Here is an 18,049-nt window from a genome sequence, read left to right as displayed (position 1 = left end):
TGTGAGAGAGAGCTTTCGCGCGCGCCATTACCCTTTTGTTTTTGCTTTTCATTTTGTTGAAATGTTTTCGCCCACTTCTTTGCCCGCTCCGTGGAACTGTGTGAAAACCTGCCAAAGTTGAGGCGCCTGACAGTTGTGTCAGTGTTGCTGCTGCAGCTGCTGAGATGCGCCAGGCTGCAGGCTGTCGGTAATGAGGGTGTGGGTGTGAAAACCATTAAAGGGTGTTCCGGGTGCTACACCGCTCACCTGCGTCCTTCTTCTACCTTCTTCTACCTTCTTCTACCTGTGACTTGTGGTAACCACTGTGGTGAATACCTGTGCCGCCCTCTACATCGCCTTCACCCCTGACCTGTGTCCAGTCTGCGACCGTCATCGGCGACGATCTTGTGGTGCCAGTCGTTTCTTGTCCCTGAGGCAGAGCGAGCTTGTCCAGCGAGTCTGATCCTTGACCTTCCATCTGAGACACGTGTGAGTAGCGAATAGTCCAATAGTTCTCACTTCTCATTTTCTTTCTGGGTCCCTTTCTATAATGCTTTCAAATAACTGCCAGGTCATGGAATAAATATAAAAAAATTGTAACGTATTGATAAATTTTCTTATAATTAGTTTGTAAAATATATATATAAAGCTTAGAAATACAGCCGTAATATTTATATGCGACATCATCGCTTCTCATTTCTGGAAAGGAAACTATGGGCCCACCATCTTGTCTCTGACTCAGACATTGGCACCTGCGGACATAGAGATAGAAACACCACCTGACTAGAGGCAGTAGAGCATCTCCATATTTTACAGCACCACACAGCTCCATTGTAATGGCGATTGTATTTGAAGCTGTTTAGTGTAGTCTCTGAAACGTTCGCTAAGGTTTGTACGCTAATTATGACATATAATTAGTGGATTTTAGTCATGTTTTGTGTACATGATGAAATGCTCAATCAAAACGTCAGATATGTAATCTATCTCTTTCTTCCCCTCCCCCACCTTTCTCTCTCTCTCGACGACTGTTGTTGCTACGCAGTACATCATTGCAGTGGAGGAGGATGCCAGGCGGGGTGGAAGCCGCCCCCGTGAAAGCACCGAAGTAATCTCTAAGGTACCGTTAACCCACATCACCGTCAAGTCCAGAAGCACTGAGTTCATCGCCAAGGTAACAGTAATCCACATCATCTTGAAAACCAGCAACACTAAGTGAATCTGCGAGCTGACTCCTCGGCAGCAGACGATTTCGATAAGCTGCCGTACATCACTAGAAGTCAGTACAGTTGTACTCTTACATCCCTCATTACACTTACTATTATCATACTTATTTTTATCATACTTATAATATTCTTACATACACTTTTTAGTACCTTTATTATATTTATAAGCGTATATTCATCACTTACAAGTATATCATAACAAACACACAAACAGACTGTAGAAACAAGTACCCATGCACTCGTGGCATATCATCCAAGTTCCTGGGAAATCCTGATAGCCGTCAGGGTACCTCCACAATTTGCCAGCAAGTTCATGCCCTGAACTGTTGTGACGTGGACTTATTATAGTTCATTATGTGATCAAGAGAAACGATTTCCACGGTAATCTCATTTGTAATCAGACTGTGTACGCTGTCTGTATTTCATTGTTTTCCTTTCGCTCTTCCCTCCATCCCAATGTCTGTCTGCGCAAGAAAAGTTCACGACCTTAGTGAGGATGCAGGAAATTTCTCTGCAAACTATTTTCAGGCTGCATTGTCCTGACTGACAGCTCCATTAACCAACGATTGATGCTTGAAATACGACTGCTTCAGATTACTGAACGTTTAAACTCGAGGTAAAAAGTTCCTGGCGGTGATAGGTTGCCAGCTGGCTATTGTCCCTGTGTTTAACTTGCTTTCCCAGGTCGTGAGTATCAGTGTCACCACAGCAGCCCACCTGAGGATGACGCTGCCAGTCCTGACGTTCGCTGTCACTGTCGTGATGACAAGTGTTCACCTGGTGTCCTGCCATGAGGTAAGCACTCGACGGATTAATTGTCATCTTTGTCACCATGATGGTGATTCTCCTTGTGGATATCTGTCGATACTGCTGATGTAGGGCCTAAAAAGAGTCCGGTGAAGAGAGACTGGTGTGTCCCTACACTCACTCACTCATCCTTGTTAATGGCCGTCCACCACGAGAGCATTTCAGTAGTAATCAGACCAGTCTGTCAATTCTTGGAGATTCTTGAAGACCTATTATTTGTATATAAAGCATGACGAGGGCTGAGCAGCATCACACTTAGAAACAAATGTGTTCACTACTGATTAACAATACTATCCCTGAATTACTTTTCTCAACTCCCTGGCAATACTGTCTGTCATGCTAACCATCCTGTAACGACTCCATCTTACAATGTCTATAATCCCTACATCCCTTCATACCTTCATCCTCTGCTTTATGTTCTACTCTTGTACCTCATCTTTATGTTGTTCAGTGTGTCTATACTTACCTCCCTGTCCACTGGTTGTTATCTTTCATTTGTCATTATTGGTCTGCGCAGAGTGCGATCTATCTTGGTTCGTAATTTCACATTATAAAGATAGTTCCATACCTGAAAATAATACCAAAAAATTCCAATTAGATTAAAAGAGATAGCAAACATCTTCAAGATAAAAGCAAAATCGAAAATCAGCATCCTCGGATTTGTGGCAGCATGGAGTTCCACAACTTTGAGATCACAAGCAAGAGTGTAACGACTATGTTCTACAGGCAGAGAGAACGAAGGTTTTGGACAAGGAATGAAGTAGTCTCGCGAGAGAGAAGCATCCATACACTAGTTCATTGTGTACACATAAAAGAACTCATGAACACATGAGCAAACAATCGAGCACACAGACACACTATGGGAGGATAAAATGTAAGTTGTAAGTAATGTAAGAGAAGTGTTGAAGGAAGGTAGAGCATGTTTTCAGCAGTTCATTAAAGGTAGGAGGACCAGAGAGAGAAAATGTACGTGGGTCTCAAAGGAGAGATTAATCTGCAGTTGAAGTAGTTTGGACGTTTGGCAACTGTATTATGTTGAATGGATGTTTTACAGACGACCAAAAACTTTCTAGTCAATCCCAGCTTCGAAGATGCAAAACTCGAACCTTCGTGGTCTGCAAAGAAATTTCAGATGCAACGGAACTCTGAGATGAAAAAGCACGGCAACTATTCTCTTCTTTGTACTGGAAGGTAAGAAACTATTTTAGATATCAGGATGTTTTAGCTAAGTACTCATGTCTATATATATATATGGGGGTGTTAAATAGTCACTTTAATTACTTAATTATATTGTCACTGCCTAATAGTGGGAAAAGATGAATTTACTTGAATGTTCATTTTCATCTAGAATTTTCCAGTAAAATATTGTGCACCGACCTACTGCACACTATTAATAGAGGCGTCAGACATGGACTCCTGTCAAGCTACTGTTAAAATCTTCGAAATATACAAATGTACTGCATGTACAGTAGTACTGATGCATTGTGTGTACAGTATTATTGAATGTATGTTATGTACAGTAGTACTGTATGTACGGTATTATAGTACTACTGAATGTATTGTATGTATAGTAGTACTAATGTACTGTACGTACGGTAGTACTGAATGTATTGTATGTATAGTAGTACTAATGTACTGTACGTACGGTAGTACTGAATGTATTGTATTATAGTAGTACTAATGTACTGTACGTACGGTAGTACTGAATGTATTGTATGTATAGTAGTACTAATGTACTGTACGTACGGTAGTACTGAATGTATTGTATGTATAGTAGTACTAATGTACTGTACGTACGGTAGTACTGAATGTATTGTATGTATAGTAGTACTAATGTACTGTACGTACAGTAGTACTGAATGTATTGTATGTATAGTAGTACTAATGTACTGTACGTACGGTAGTACTGAATGTATTGTATGTATAGTAGTACTAATGTACTGTACGTACAGTAGTACTGAATGTATTGTATGTATAGTAGTACTAATGTACTGTACGTACGGTAGTACTGAATGTATTGTATGTATAGTAGTACTAATGTACTGAATGTATTGCATAGTAGTACTGAATGTACTGTAAGTACAGTAGTATTGAATTACAGTAGTTCTGAATGTACTGTATGTACACGCAACACTTTGACGTGGAGTCCACAGTTCGCTACACACCTACGTCATTGTGTTCTGACGTCAGCTTATTATGACGTCACAATACCCAATGTAGAGTGTCTTCACCGTGTCCGACAGGCAGTGACAGGTGGCAATATAAAATAGCATATGAACTATAAAAGAATAAACAGCCGGACTAAACGAAGAATAAAATCAAATACAGAAAACACAAAGAGGAACCAAATAACAAGAATAAAAACTGAGAGTAATATATTGCAAAAGGAAGGATGTGAAAAAGGACTAGCATTATGGGAATGACTATTAGGAGTAATTATTATTCTGTTTCTATTTTTTCGTCAAGCGTTTTGAGCTAACCTTTGATGGTGAGATAAAGCACTCTATCAATTAACTTTATTAATATTAACAGCATCAACTGCATAGTAGTTCTCCTGACAAAATACCTCCTATGTTAACGAGTTTGTGTCAGACACAAAAAAGGGGGGAGGGAAGAAAATCTACATGAAACATCGGCAAACAGTCCTGTGACATTTAGATACTGAGTGATAATAGTTGCTAGGTGTTATTAAAATATTGAACTGGAGTGCACGTGAGGTAGTGTAGGCTCTACACGTGTCCCTGCTAACATCCCTGGGTACAGGACCAACCCTAACGCCGGGCCTCAGCAGCACATCCGCGGCCTGGTACCCGGGGGACGCTACGCGCTGCACGCCTACGTCAGACTGCTGGAGGACAAGCCGGGTAGACTGTGGCAGACCTTCAAGGCAGTCCTCACCTTCTACTTCGATGGCGCCGAGACCACAGGTACTACAGGTCACGTGTCAAGCTAACGTAGGAAAATTACTCAATTTGTGCAAGACGTTTTCTTTAAAGCCATTCCTACTAATTTATCATATTTAATGTAGTTTCTATTTTTTCATTTACCATAAATTTTAAAATTTCTTTCTTTCCTCAAAGACAGATTCGCATGCAATAGCGCGTTTGATGAGTTTCATGAATAAATTTGTGATTGTTTACAGCAAAAAATATATTCATTTGGTTTCCTTGCAGCCAGTAAAGTTACAAAAAGGTCATGTAAAGGCTTGAAGAAACAAGATAGAAATAAATGCCAGGCGGATAAAAAGAAGACGAAAAAAGAGAAAAAAAAGAAAAAGACAGGCAAAAAGGAGAAAAATAAGAAAAACAGGAAAAGCAAGAAAAATTCGAAACAGAGAGACAGCAAGGACAACTCTCGCAGTCAAATACTACAGAGGAGAGCAACGAAACCCTCGTCTGGGTCTTCACCCGATAAACGTCGGGGATGCAAGTTTAATTTTATATTTTTAAGTCAAATTTTAACTGTAAGAGTAAATTAAAATATGTCGATCGTCATCATCCTTATGCCTCATTTAACTGGCACTGGCCTGATTGAAGCAATAGTAACAAATCGGCAAAAAAAAAGAGAGAGAGAGAGAGAGAACAATAAAAGTGAGAGACAAGGAGACTCGTGTGCGCGGGATGCAAGACAGATCCCACACCTACATCCCTGACTCGCCTGGCGATGTGTACACCTAAAATATTGAACAGCAGATAAACAAGACCCAGGTTTCCATTGCATCCTGACAATGACAGGCTGACCTACCCTCCCACTTTGGTTGTTGATGACGTCATCAGGGTACAGTCAGGCAAGCCTCTCTCTCGTGTTGCTTAAAATAAAACTGTTACTGTAAAAAATAATCCCTAAATTTATTGAATTTCGATTCCCACCTGCGGTTTCCTTAGCCGGGTCCAACCAAGACATTTCGTGGGCAGGACGTACGTTCACCACACCTGTCCTAGAACGAGATGTTCAATAGCTCAGTAAGAGAACCTGTGAATGTCACAACACACCATTTTAGTATCAAAACCAATTTTTCTATCATTATGGGAACACCTCTTCGATGTGATATCAAAGTTGTTGCTTCTTACAGCGGGAGACGATGAAGAAAACGGCTACATTATCGCCTGGAGGCCTTTTGTCACAGCCAGCAAAGGGTGGATTCCGCTTATCGGCGATCTCAACGCACCTATGAAAAGTAGGTTTTCTTGACTAAGCACAGTAATGAAAATTACACTTACAAGGCAGTTTACACATGTTAACATTACACTGTCAATGTACACTTGCTTGATGTCTACAGACGTGGACCTACATGACGATGCGCACACACACACACATATGCAAGCAAAATGATCGGTCCCCCCATGGACATAGCCTTATTAAAAAGAATTAGTAAAATACCGCTCACTGTCATGTTACTTGAGTGAATAAATGTCTGACATTAACTGGTGTGTCTCCCACGCGCCTCAGACATCACAGGCGCGCGTCTGTCCATCCAGGGTCCTGACGCCGGCCTGGACTTTCTGCTGGACGACCTGGTCCTATACGAGGTCCCTGAGCATCCGGACTGGGCCACTGAGGCTCTCGTCAGGATTGACAAGCACAGGAAAAGCAACGTTCAGCTACAGTCAGTTCGTTGGTTCATTAGTTGGTTTGTTCGTTGGTTTGTTCGTTGGTTCATTGGTTGGTTTGTTCGTTGTTTTATTGACTGTAAGGTTGGTTTGTTATCTGGCTGACCTTCTTCTTGTCGTCATATACTTCATGAACGTTCACTGTACGACATGACACTCGGGTTGCACAATATGAGTTTTAATAGACTAACTTGGCCCTAATGGGAGTTTTGACATTAACATTAATTATAATGGGTGCATTTAACATCCGAGATAGTAGCTTTTGGGGAGACGGGAGACGAAAACAACAAACGTTTATGAAAAACTATAAGATTTTTTTAAAATCTTGGTTAAAGAGTTTTTGTGTTTTAATATACACTGGTTTTTTTCAGGGTGAGACTTCCTTCAGGAGTTAACCCTGCGGATATTGAGATCCAGGTGAGATGCACGTTTGTTTGTTTGCCATCATGTGATATCCTTTTTCTTGGTTAGCTGAGATCAAAGAATATAGCTTTTGCAGAATAAGCGTAAACACTCTTCAGACACATAATGAACATCTGCAAGCATGATGAGCAGAAGATTTTAGTTGGGTAAATTCTCTAAAGGAAATCCAGAACCTACAAACTAATGAGACAGAACGAAAAAACGACTCTGAATTAAGGTGAATAAATTGATTGTTGAGTGCACGTCTTCCTCTTGACATCACTATGGCTACGACCCATGCTCGAATGCTATTTTGACTTAGTGGTACGAGTGACATGCAAGAACATAATAAGGTTCTCCATGCAGGTGGACCAGAAGAAACACCTGTTTGCCTTCGGATCAAAGGTGGCTGATGACGTGGTCCGAAAAAGTAGTGAGGGGGAAAAGCGCTTCCAAGATATATTTTATTACCTGTTCAACTGGGCGACTGTTGGCAGCTACAAATGGAGATTCGACAAAGGCACGGTGAGTAGATGTCACTGTGCGTCACATGACGTCTCGCTGTGTCTCGTGTGAGGCTCTGTCTTCCTCTCACCGCTGGTCCTCTTTCATTCATCATCTGCTTGCATCTGACAGTCCTTTTTTACACCCTTCCTTCTGCAATATCATGTTACTCTCAGCTCTTGTTCTTGTTATTTGGTTCCTCTTTGTGCTTTCTGCATTTGATTTTATTCTTCGTTTAGTACCGTTGTTTGTTCTTTTATAGTTCATATGTTATTTGTTTTCTTGTCCCTCGTAGGCTCTCCATGTTTTGTTCTTGTTCTTAAGCGCTAATAGCATGCTCCTTAGGAGTGTGAATATGCGATTTTGCTTTTTTAAGTTGTTGTTGTTGTTGTTGTTGTTGTTGTTGTTGTTGTTGTTGTTGTTGTTGTTGTTGTTGTTGTTGTTGTTGTTGTTGTTGATGAATGTTCTTTCTAATTCCGATTCCTCGCATTTTATTTTAATTTCAGTTCATTTCATTTCACATAAACTGCACCTTGCTTTTATTAGCAGAGATCAACTTCTCATTTTATGCTTATTTTTATTTACTTCACAGGTTTTTTAACAACACATTTCTTTGTTACAATGGCTAAACAAACCCTCCTCACGGTGCTGAGTACTGAATGTCACTCATATCTTGCAACTTTTCCCCCTTGGCTTTTCAGATGCAGAGAAATAAAGATAAATAGTAAAAGTGTCACAGTAAAAATATAAATTGTTGCATTGCAAAGTGTTACAATATAAATTGTCGCGGTGTAAAGTGTCAGACTATAGAAACAAAGTTTTTAGTGTCTGTCTCTACTTTGCGTTCAGCCAGAAAACCCGGATTTCAGCAATGCACTGGAAGCCACAGAGGTTCTGCTAAGAAATGGGTGAGCATCACCTTGGGTGAATCAGTGTGCTGTGAACAGGAACAGCTTTTAGAACCTTGCAATGTGAATTTTCACTTTACAAACGAATCGATGTAGAACAATAAATGTGGTTCTTGGTAGTATTTGGTCATATTTTTATAGGAATACTAGGGAAACTTTTCTGAGTTTAAATACAAAATAAGAAAAAGAATCATACACAATCAAAAATGCAATATTACGACGAATCTTTCACTGAAAATGTTTCTGTTGACAGAATTAAAGTCCGGGGACACAGTATTCTATGGGGTGTGAAAAAGAACATTCCAGATTGGGTCACTAAGCTGGAGGGCAACCGACTCCGAGAAGAACTCGTGCGACGTGCTACTTACGTGACCAACATCACCAGGGGAAGGTAAGTTTTGTATTACCTTTACCGGGGACAGGTAGGTCCTACACGACCAACATTACCTGGGACAGGTGCGTTAACAGCATACAACGTCTTTCTTTCTGGAGCCCATACTTCGGACTTCAGGCTCTGTTTTAGATACATAAGGTGTTAACCCCCTTTTTTACTTGTTTGTAATGTATGATGCTAGATGCAGGTTCTCTCACATGACATGTGATGGTGACTGCACGTTCTGATGTATAACACGTGTCACGTGGACTGCAGGCTGGCCCACTGGGACGTTCAGAACGAGTTTCTCCACGGTCAGTACTACGAGGAGACGCTTCAGGACCCGAACGTCACCATGGAGATGTTTAAGCTGGTCAAGCGCCTGGATCCTGTCCCCAAACTTTATCTCAACGACTTCCAGGCAGTCACAGTAGGAGGAAACACGGAGGTAGCGGTCAACGCTATCATACTCATCAGATTTGTTTTCGTCCAAAATTATGGGAAGAAAGTTTGACTTTTTGTTTGTTGTGTTTCTGTGGGGACTGGTGCAAGGGGTGCCAAATGCTCCTTCATTTTATCTGCTGTCGGCATCGCACAACATCCGTAGAACTACTGGTCTCTTGTAATCCCGTATACATGTTACTTTGGCAGAACATATTTGTCACAATATCTCCAACAAGTACATTCAGAATGAAGTCGATGTAGCAGCTGTTGCATTGTGTATCATTACAGGCGTATCATGACTTAGCGGAAGACTTCAAAGCTGCCGGGACAGGTATCCAGGGTCTAGGAATACAGGGTCACACTAAAGACTTCGTCAAACCGGACCCGACCATGATCTGGGTGAGTATCTTTTTTCTCCTGATAAGCTTTTTTCTAGGTATCGGCAGTGGTGATAGCAGCAACAGGAGAAATCAAGAAGGAGAAGAGGTGGGTGACAGTGATGACGATGAGTATTTGTATTACTTATTTTATTGCATCACATTCTTCCCCCCTTGTTCGTACACTTTTCACGTCCGATTAGTAACTAATAACTCAAAGGTGTGGTGATCCAGGTTCAGGGATGGGCAAGCTACTTTTAATTTGTAGCCGGCTAGGCTACAGCTACTTTTTTTCAAAATGTAGCCGGCTACACTACAGCTACAATTTTCCAAAAAGTAGCCAGCTACTTTGGGCTACTTTTAAAATGTAGCCAGCTTCTTTTGGCTACTTTTAAAAGCGTGATGTTATAACAAGTTAGCTGTAGCCAGCTGGCTGTAGCAACATACACAAACATCAAATATACACACAAAACACTATTACTTGCTTTACAAAGTTTTTATTATAATAATGAAACGGAGAACTGCGATATACTGACAATTTTATTTAGTGAATCCATAAATGCTTTCATTCATTCCTTGCCCCCTTCCTCCCCCGGCCTTTTTCACACAATAAGTACACGTATTTTACGATTATATTAAACATTTCTGGATCTTTTCCTCATCCTGTTTTTAGTGACAAAAGAAATTATATAAGTTTTCCGATAAACATTTGTTTTCTATAACTATTTGTTCCTATTACTTAGAAATGAAAACTAAACAGATGCTTAAGTATCAGGTACCTGGTGGAATTTTCAATAAGTTAGGTTATGTGGTGATGAAAAATGTCAACATCTTATCAATACTGTGACAATGAACAACAGACCATTGAAATAAATGAGTTTGCATGGAATATAAGTAAAACACTGCTTAATCTAATTTAGGCAAGCAGATCATAAGGCATTTTTTTCTAACACTGACACTGAAAACAAAGAAAAGAACACAAACTAATTGTTTCCAAAAGCTGATAGGGTGAAAAGTATAGTCCTGGCATACTAGAATAGACTTTAATTATATAGTAGGATGTCAAGTGTAGCATATAAACACTGAAATATATTTTTCAAAAATGATCTGATACAAGATATATTTATTTTAAATCTTTAAGCTTGAATTTTTCTGTTTGTTGTTTTTGACATCCAGTCCTAAACTATAAAAACATATTTCTCAAGATTGGCTTGAGTTACAGCAGTACAATTTTGCAATTTTGTTTACAAATGCATAAGCTACAAAGTGATGCATTTGAGAATATGGTATAAACATTACTTGTGATAAAATTAACATTTTTCTAAATATTTAATTGCCACATTCACACTGAGTCGGGGGGTACCATGTCTGATTTTTTATATCTCCTAGAAATCTTGAGATATCAAAACGGCTTATGCATAATTTTCTTATCAGTGCCTCTAGTTTACAAAAAAACCAAAACCTTTGGTATATGACTTATGGTATTGTGTAAATTTGTTTTTAAAATGCTTGTACGTTTTGAAACAAAATCGTTGATTAAAGTCACAATTTTCACTTTAGGTACTCAAAAACAGTTTTAAAGTGCTATATTTATGTTATTTTGTTACTCTATATTTAAAAACCCTTAAAGATATTTAAAATATGGATTTTAATTTTTGGAGTGTACCGGTAACCTTAAAACAAATCTACATTCTTTTAGTCCTTCATAAAATTGAACTTGACCAGAATTTTGGCCTCGAAGTTGCTGTCTGTCCCCCTAGTGCGCAGCTTTGTCATGATAAGTCCTGCCAGACTGAACTATCTCTCAACCGCAGCACTGCTTGGCAAGACGGTGTTGGTGCGCAAATAGAGTTGTTTGATCGTGGGATATTTGTCCAGATCACTGACATTCTGCGACAATCCAGACATCAGGAAGGTAGTTGTCTCAGGGGTGCATGTAACTTCTTTATAAATGAGGAAGTCTGCCTGTTCAGCTGAGCACTTGGTTGGGGATTGGACTGGCGTGTCCATCAATGCTGCCTCTGCAGTCAAGAGGGATCTGCATTTCTCACGCAGGGTTTGGTCCCCAGTCCACATCAATTTGCACCTGAACAATCATCATCATCATTCCTTGTTACTCCTCGAGGAGCATAGGGCCGCAACAACACCTCGCCAGCGAACCCGGTTTTGGGCAGCCCCCCTCAGTTGGGCCCATGTGGTTCCGGCAGCCTTTGCCTCGCTCTCTACTGATCTTCTCCAAGTCTGTTTTGGCCTCCCAACTTTCCTCTTCCCCTGCGGGATCCAGTCAAGTGCCTGCCTGGCAATGGTGTCAGCTGGTTTGCGCAGGGTGTGTCCTATCCAGCCCCACTTGCGCTTTTTGATGTCTTGACTAGTGGCATTCTGGTTAGTTCTTTCCCACAGGCTGCTGTTGGAGATCCTCTCAGGCCATCTTATTCTCAAAATATGGCGAAGGCATCGGTTGGTAAAGGTCTGGAGCTTGTTGTTGATGGTGTTTGTCACTCTCCAAGTTTCAGAGCCATACAGTAGGACTGCATTGGTGTTAAATATGCGGGTCTTGCTGCGAAGGGATAATGCTCGGGAGTTCCAGATGGGGCGCAGACTGTTGAAAGCATGCCTGGCCTTGTTTATGCACCTGAACAATGCACAATAATTAATGCTTTGTTTAATTTGGTTAAAAAAATTTTCTTATTGTTTTTTAATTAATTTTATAAAATGTACTGGCTTTTATGTACTTATTTTGATTTGTACGCAAGTGTCAAAAGACCAGTGACAGTGAATATTATGTTTTGTTTTTTAAATCAACATCCCCCCCCCCCACATCAAAAGTTTATTGTTTAATTTATTTACGGATATTTGTATAGCGCTTATTCTCGTGTAATCTGAGCTCTAAGCGCTTCACATTCTTCTCATTCTCAAAAGAACAGTGACACAGAGTAGCTTATAAATGAAGAAAAAATACACTGAAATAACGAAAACTCTCCCTCACCTTGAGTTCGACACAGTTGCAAGCAGGGTGCGGTAATCACGTTGATGCAGCCCCTTACCTTTCCACAATCTTTACAACATGTACACTCCTCTATTCCAAAAGCAGAAAAGCAAGAACATGAAGAATGAAGATCGATGAAAATCTCAACGAACTTACCTGCAAGTGCGTTCTCAAATTAAACGCCGACGTCTTGTTCGTTGAGTACTTCGTGCTGCCGAACCCATTCTTGCATTTGAAAGTATACCCACTCTCTGTTGCTTCACAAAATGTAAAGAATTTCAAGTAAGGCTGGAAATTGATGGGTACGTCCATCTTCGTTTTTCAAATCGCTCCCGCCACGTGGACGACACAGTACTTGCGGTTACTGAGCGTGCGAGACACGTGGTGTCTGGCTGTCAACACCGAGCAGTGAGAGCAGTGGCTGTCGTCGTCTTGCTGACACGCTGTCGACGAATGGTCGTGAAAGTAGCCAACATGTAGCCAAGCTACGGCTACTTTCTAAAATGTAGCTACGGCTAAAAGCTACTTTTTTTAAATTTGTAGCCGGCTAAGCTACAAGCTACAAAATTTGTAGCCAGCTACAGTAGCTGTAGCTAGGCTACAGCTACTCCCCATCCCTGTCCAGGTTTCATAGCGACATGTAATCCCGACCCCCCTGCTTGCACATAGTCACTCTCATTCTACACTGTAGTCTTATCTTGTTTTCCCAATATTCATTGCTGGACACCCAAACCTTCTGTCTCTACAATATGCGTTGTTAGTGGCCTCATCTTTTCCCAGCAAACACGCAAGATTCGGCCAACCTTAAGCTGTTCCTGTGCAATGTGGGTCGTTCTGAGGAAATAGAAAACCTAATATCTGTCTTTGTGTATGACAATTTTGAACAGAGGCGACTGGATAAACTGGCAGAAACTGGTTTAGAGCTCTTCATGACGGAATTCGATCTGGGCTGGCCTGATGAGGTGGTGCGCGCCGATTGGCTGGAGGACGCTATCAGAGCATTCTTTGCCCACCCGGGACTCAGCGGCGTCATCCTCTGGGACATCTGGGACCTTCGGCAGCGCTATCCTGACAAAGGCCTTCTCACTGGACAAGAACTCAAAGTAGGCTTTAACATTCCTTAAAGACAGATTTCTCGTCTTTCATTTACTTTCAATAAATAGTGTCTGTATTAATCAGTCCACTAACATCGGTTTCTTCACTTGCGGCATTAGCCATTGCAGCCATATGGAAACTTTTAAACCTGTTCAGTTTATCGAACCCGTCTGTGTGAACGTGTTCAGTTTATTGATCCTGTCTGTGTGAACGTGTTCAGTTTATTGATCCTGTCTGTGTGAACGAGTTCAGTTTATCGAGCCTGTCTGTGTGAACGTGTTCAGTTTATCGAGCCCGGCCAGCGGTTCGCCTGTCTGGTGAAGAAGGAGTGGAGCACCCACGTCACGTGGCGCCTGTCGGACAGTAACCAGACCCTCCGTCTGCGGGCCTTCCAAGGCCTCTATGATGTGGTGGTCAAGAAGAGAGGCGTACCAGTCCAGAAACTGCAAATGAGTCTCGGCAAACAGGACGTCGTCTATCACATCAATGTCACGGCCAGGAACGGTAAGTTCTCGTTAACCTCTCTCCTCTTCATGTTGCTAAGTACCCCGCATTATTCTCTCTTAAACCTTCCATGTTAGTGTTACCCATACGATTTCATGGTATTAAGGAGTCAACTTGTTAAACTGTTAAGTGGAGTTTTCAACTTTCAACTCTTCAAAAAAAAAATTTCTAATAATGTTTCTTCTCAACGACAGTGCCTATCAAGATACCTGTAGAGCACGACTTTGTTCCTCAGTGTGTCAGTCATCGAGATCAAAGGTCCTTGGGTGTGGCCACTACATATGTCACAGACTCACCACATTCTTGTCTACAGCGCATAGCCAAGGTGCAAAGGTCAGCGGGGTACATGACCCAAGTCTCCGTCACATGTGAGGACGGCTACGTCATGACGGACTGCAGTAGCTACCTCACAGTATGGAACATCGTTTGTTCTTCTTTGAAGTCCTGTCCTTCTTTGTTGGTGAAAATAAGAAAACAAACTACTGTATCAGCTAAAAGTAATATATTGCAATGAATCAAATTTATGAACTACTATAAAGTAACATGCAGCATAAAGCAGTCAGTGATGCAGTTTACCTCATCCTATAAAGCATTCACACAGTTTACATCGTCTTATAAAGCAGTCATTGACACAGTTTACTTTCGTCCCCAGGCCCTGGATCTCGACTCTCAGGTCCAGTTGTCGGACAATATGGCGGTGATCAACGGCAGCGCCACCTGTACTGCGTATCTTCACGGCATGCTGCGGAGTGCAGCAGGTGAGCGGCCTGCACCTTGCCTATTCTTTCTGTGGTCTTACGCCTTAGCAAGGTGTGGTAGTGACGTACATTTGACCCACTTTAGAGTAGATGTGAATGTGACGACTAAAAAAATTATAGCTAGGCTTTATTATAGCTAGTAATCTTCTTTCCAGCATAGTACCATTTTTCACAATCCTTTTATTAAAAGGGGTGTGTGTGTTTTGCCAGTACATGATCATCAGAACAAAGGCGCGGCACCTGTGCTGCTTGCCGTTGGAGTAAAACTGCTCCTTAACATCTCCTGTAACCACACAAACACGTGACACTATTTCAGACTTGGTGGCCACGGCTCAGTGCTGCCATCTTGAGGGACTCACGTGTGACTACCGGGTAGCAGGTCCCTCTGCCATCTTTGACGGTGCCAGAGCAGAGGCTGTGTGTCCTAGTGGTTACTTCCCTTTTGGTGAGATTTTCAGAAAGTGAGACTGTATTCTTCAACTGAAATCTCTGTTTCCTGCATTCTCAAACCCATGCGTGCTCCATCCCTGTTTTCTCCATGTCTTTTGTCTCCATCCCCTGTATTCCGAAATCTGTATTCCCCACCCCTGGCGACGTGAGTGTTTGTTGTGAGTACTTGCTGAGACTGGCTACTATGTGCTTATTCACACACACACACTTATGGCTAGGAGGTTTGGTGTGGGGATCTGACCATGTACCCATCTATCCCATCAGGCTGCTCGGCATACAGTCGCTGGTCTCACCACGCCGGGGTCATGCCCAGTGGGACGTCGTGTGTTGCTCAGAGTGGACCACCCAGCACCAGTGACCCCGCCAAACAGTCGGGTAAATAGTCAGGTCGCACTCCTTCTTTCCTCACTCCCCACTCACTCTGTCACTCTTCTTCATTAACACACACACACTTGTGTATATATACGAATCAAAATAAAATATTAAAACGAAGCTATGACATGAACTGACATAATGACACAAAAACCAACACGTACTCGAAGCAAAAACCATGCAATATTAAAAAGTGAAAACCCGGACCCTACATGTATAATGAATTCAAACATGCCGGAAAAAGTTTGTGTTCATGTTAATAAGATTCACTGACAGAAAACTTCACCCAGAAAAGAAAGTGCTGATGTGTGTGGATTTTTGTTACTCAAATAGTTCAACAGTTTAGGGTGGATGAACGTAGGAATGGAGGGACAGATAAACGGGACAAGCCTTTCCAACACTCAAACATTATTTAGTAGATAACGATATCTCTGTGACTACCTAACAGGAGTGATAGTGACGGCTGCGTGTTGTCGGGGTGGAGTGCGGTGCCTCATCGTGCAGTCAGACTTTGGTAAGGAGGGGTATGCTCAAGTCACGTGCCCACCAAGTCACGTGATGACTGGCTGCAGCGCCTTTGCCGTCGATGGAAAGTTCCGAGGAGCCCGGACTGAAAGTAAATAACGATTTTGTATCGTTTTTAAGGATTTTGTTGCTCCCAGTGTGATACACAGTCAACCAGTTGAAACTGTTAACTCTTTCGGGTACCTGGGAATTATTTTAGATTGCCACCTCAAATGGAATTTAAACACCGAATACATTGTTAATTAAGCGTGGTCAACATAGAATGTACCGTCTTCGTAAGCTCAATAGCTTTTCAGTTAGTCAAGCAATCTTAGACTGTTTCTATCAGTCGTTTATTGAGAGTCTTTTTGTCTTGTTCATTTGTATGCTGGTTTCGCAATATCTCTGTCCATGATAGGAATAGTCTGAACAGTACTGTCCACATCTGTTCTAATTGGTATCAAACAGAGGAAATTAGCATTTTATATGACCAACAAATAGTAAGGAAAGCTTCACGCATTTTGTCTATACCTGAACATGTACTAAAGAGAGAATTTGTATTATGAAGCTGAGGTAAACGCTATGCCATGCTTGTATGTAAAAGTAACAGACAACTGAAATAGTTTGTGCCATCTGCAGTCCAGCTGCTCAACCTCAGATGAATTGTCAGTGATGTATGTGTGTGTGTGATGTATATTTTTCACTGTTGAAATCTTTCAACGAAACACCTTGCAACGTACTTTATTTCTTATTTTTATTTCTAACTTTTACTTTTGTGACTAGAGCACCTTTCCATGTTCAAATTGCCCACTGGGACAAAGAAAGTTAGTCATTGTCGTTGTTAACAGCAAAAATCATTCCTTTGCTTCAGCCCTACTTTTCACAATTTAATTATACTAGTGTCGTCTCTTAATGATGCCGCTACATCAAAGAAAAAGTGGCCATCATTAGATGTTCGCACCCACGCACACACCTAAATGCACCTCCACGGAAATCACACGCCATCCACCTATCTTTTTTCGTTTTTTGTTCCCTTCATATCTGATTTTTTTTTTTTAAAGCAGGTCTCTGGTATATATCATTCGTGTGTTTATCTCTTATATAAATTTACTTTATTCATCTTCCCTCACGGGCTCAACATGGCGGCCGTCAGTTGACCACAAAAGCCATGACGACCTTATGATAATAATCTTTCTTTATTTATTTCTTATTTCCTTCTTTCTTTCTTTCAGTTGTGTTTTTTCAATTCTTTCTACTTCCATTCCAGGTAGTGCTCCTGTTTGCACCGCAACCAGTGGGACTGCTATGGGAGTCATAGCCTACGCCACGTGCTGCACAGACTGAGGAACATCTTGCACGTCAGTCATCTGTCATCTGACTTGTTGATGTGAATGGTGAGACTGGTACATCGTGCAGCCTTGACTTTAGTGTCATCAGTGACCTCTAACATCATGTTAGAGACATGCTGCTTCACCACATAGTTCTCGACATAGTTGTGGTGCTGTGACAGAGAAGGAATGACACTACTCAGTTTATAATGTTTCTGTCTGCAAGTGACAATAACACTCATAATTGTGGGATTTGTGTTATTATTCATTTACTATTTTAACTCCTTCTTGTTACCAAAGATGCTAAGTACTGCACGATGGTCATACCGCGAAGTCTCCTGTGTAAACATTCATGACCCTGGCAGTCCAGGTGATACAGGGGAGATAACTACATACACACGAAGAAGAAATTTTGTTGGTGTTAA

At 41.4% G+C, this 18,049-nt stretch overlaps 1 protein-coding gene across 1 annotated transcript; it reads left to right on the top strand.

Annotated features, from left to right (window-relative positions):
- Nucleotides 1-1,053: 1,053 nt before the first annotated feature.
- On the top strand, nucleotides 1,054-17,640 carry LOC112554421. Its single transcript, XM_025222191.1, has 21 exons — nucleotides 1,054-1,150; nucleotides 1,887-1,997; nucleotides 3,064-3,200; nucleotides 4,773-4,936; nucleotides 5,183-5,434; nucleotides 6,082-6,186; nucleotides 6,459-6,615; nucleotides 6,991-7,036; nucleotides 7,388-7,546; nucleotides 8,375-8,433; nucleotides 8,687-8,824; nucleotides 9,083-9,254; nucleotides 9,539-9,649; nucleotides 13,501-13,716; nucleotides 13,993-14,212; nucleotides 14,407-14,624; nucleotides 14,865-14,970; nucleotides 15,287-15,415; nucleotides 15,685-15,795; nucleotides 16,241-16,408; nucleotides 17,564-17,640. The coding sequence occupies exons 2-21, from the start codon at nucleotides 1,926-1,928 to the stop codon at nucleotides 17,638-17,640; spliced, it is 2,817 nt and encodes a 938-aa protein (XP_025077976.1). The 5' UTR covers nucleotides 1,054-1,150; nucleotides 1,887-1,925.
- Nucleotides 17,641-18,049: the final 409 nt, after the last annotated feature.

This window comes from Pomacea canaliculata, linkage group LG13, assembly GCF_003073045.1.
Source record: "Pomacea canaliculata isolate SZHN2017 linkage group LG13, ASM307304v1, whole genome shotgun sequence".
NCBI lineage: Eukaryota > Metazoa > Mollusca > Gastropoda > Architaenioglossa > Ampullariidae > Pomacea > Pomacea canaliculata.
The sequence above is the reverse complement of the archived record's forward strand: the minus strand, read 5'-3'. Positions and strand labels throughout refer to the sequence as shown.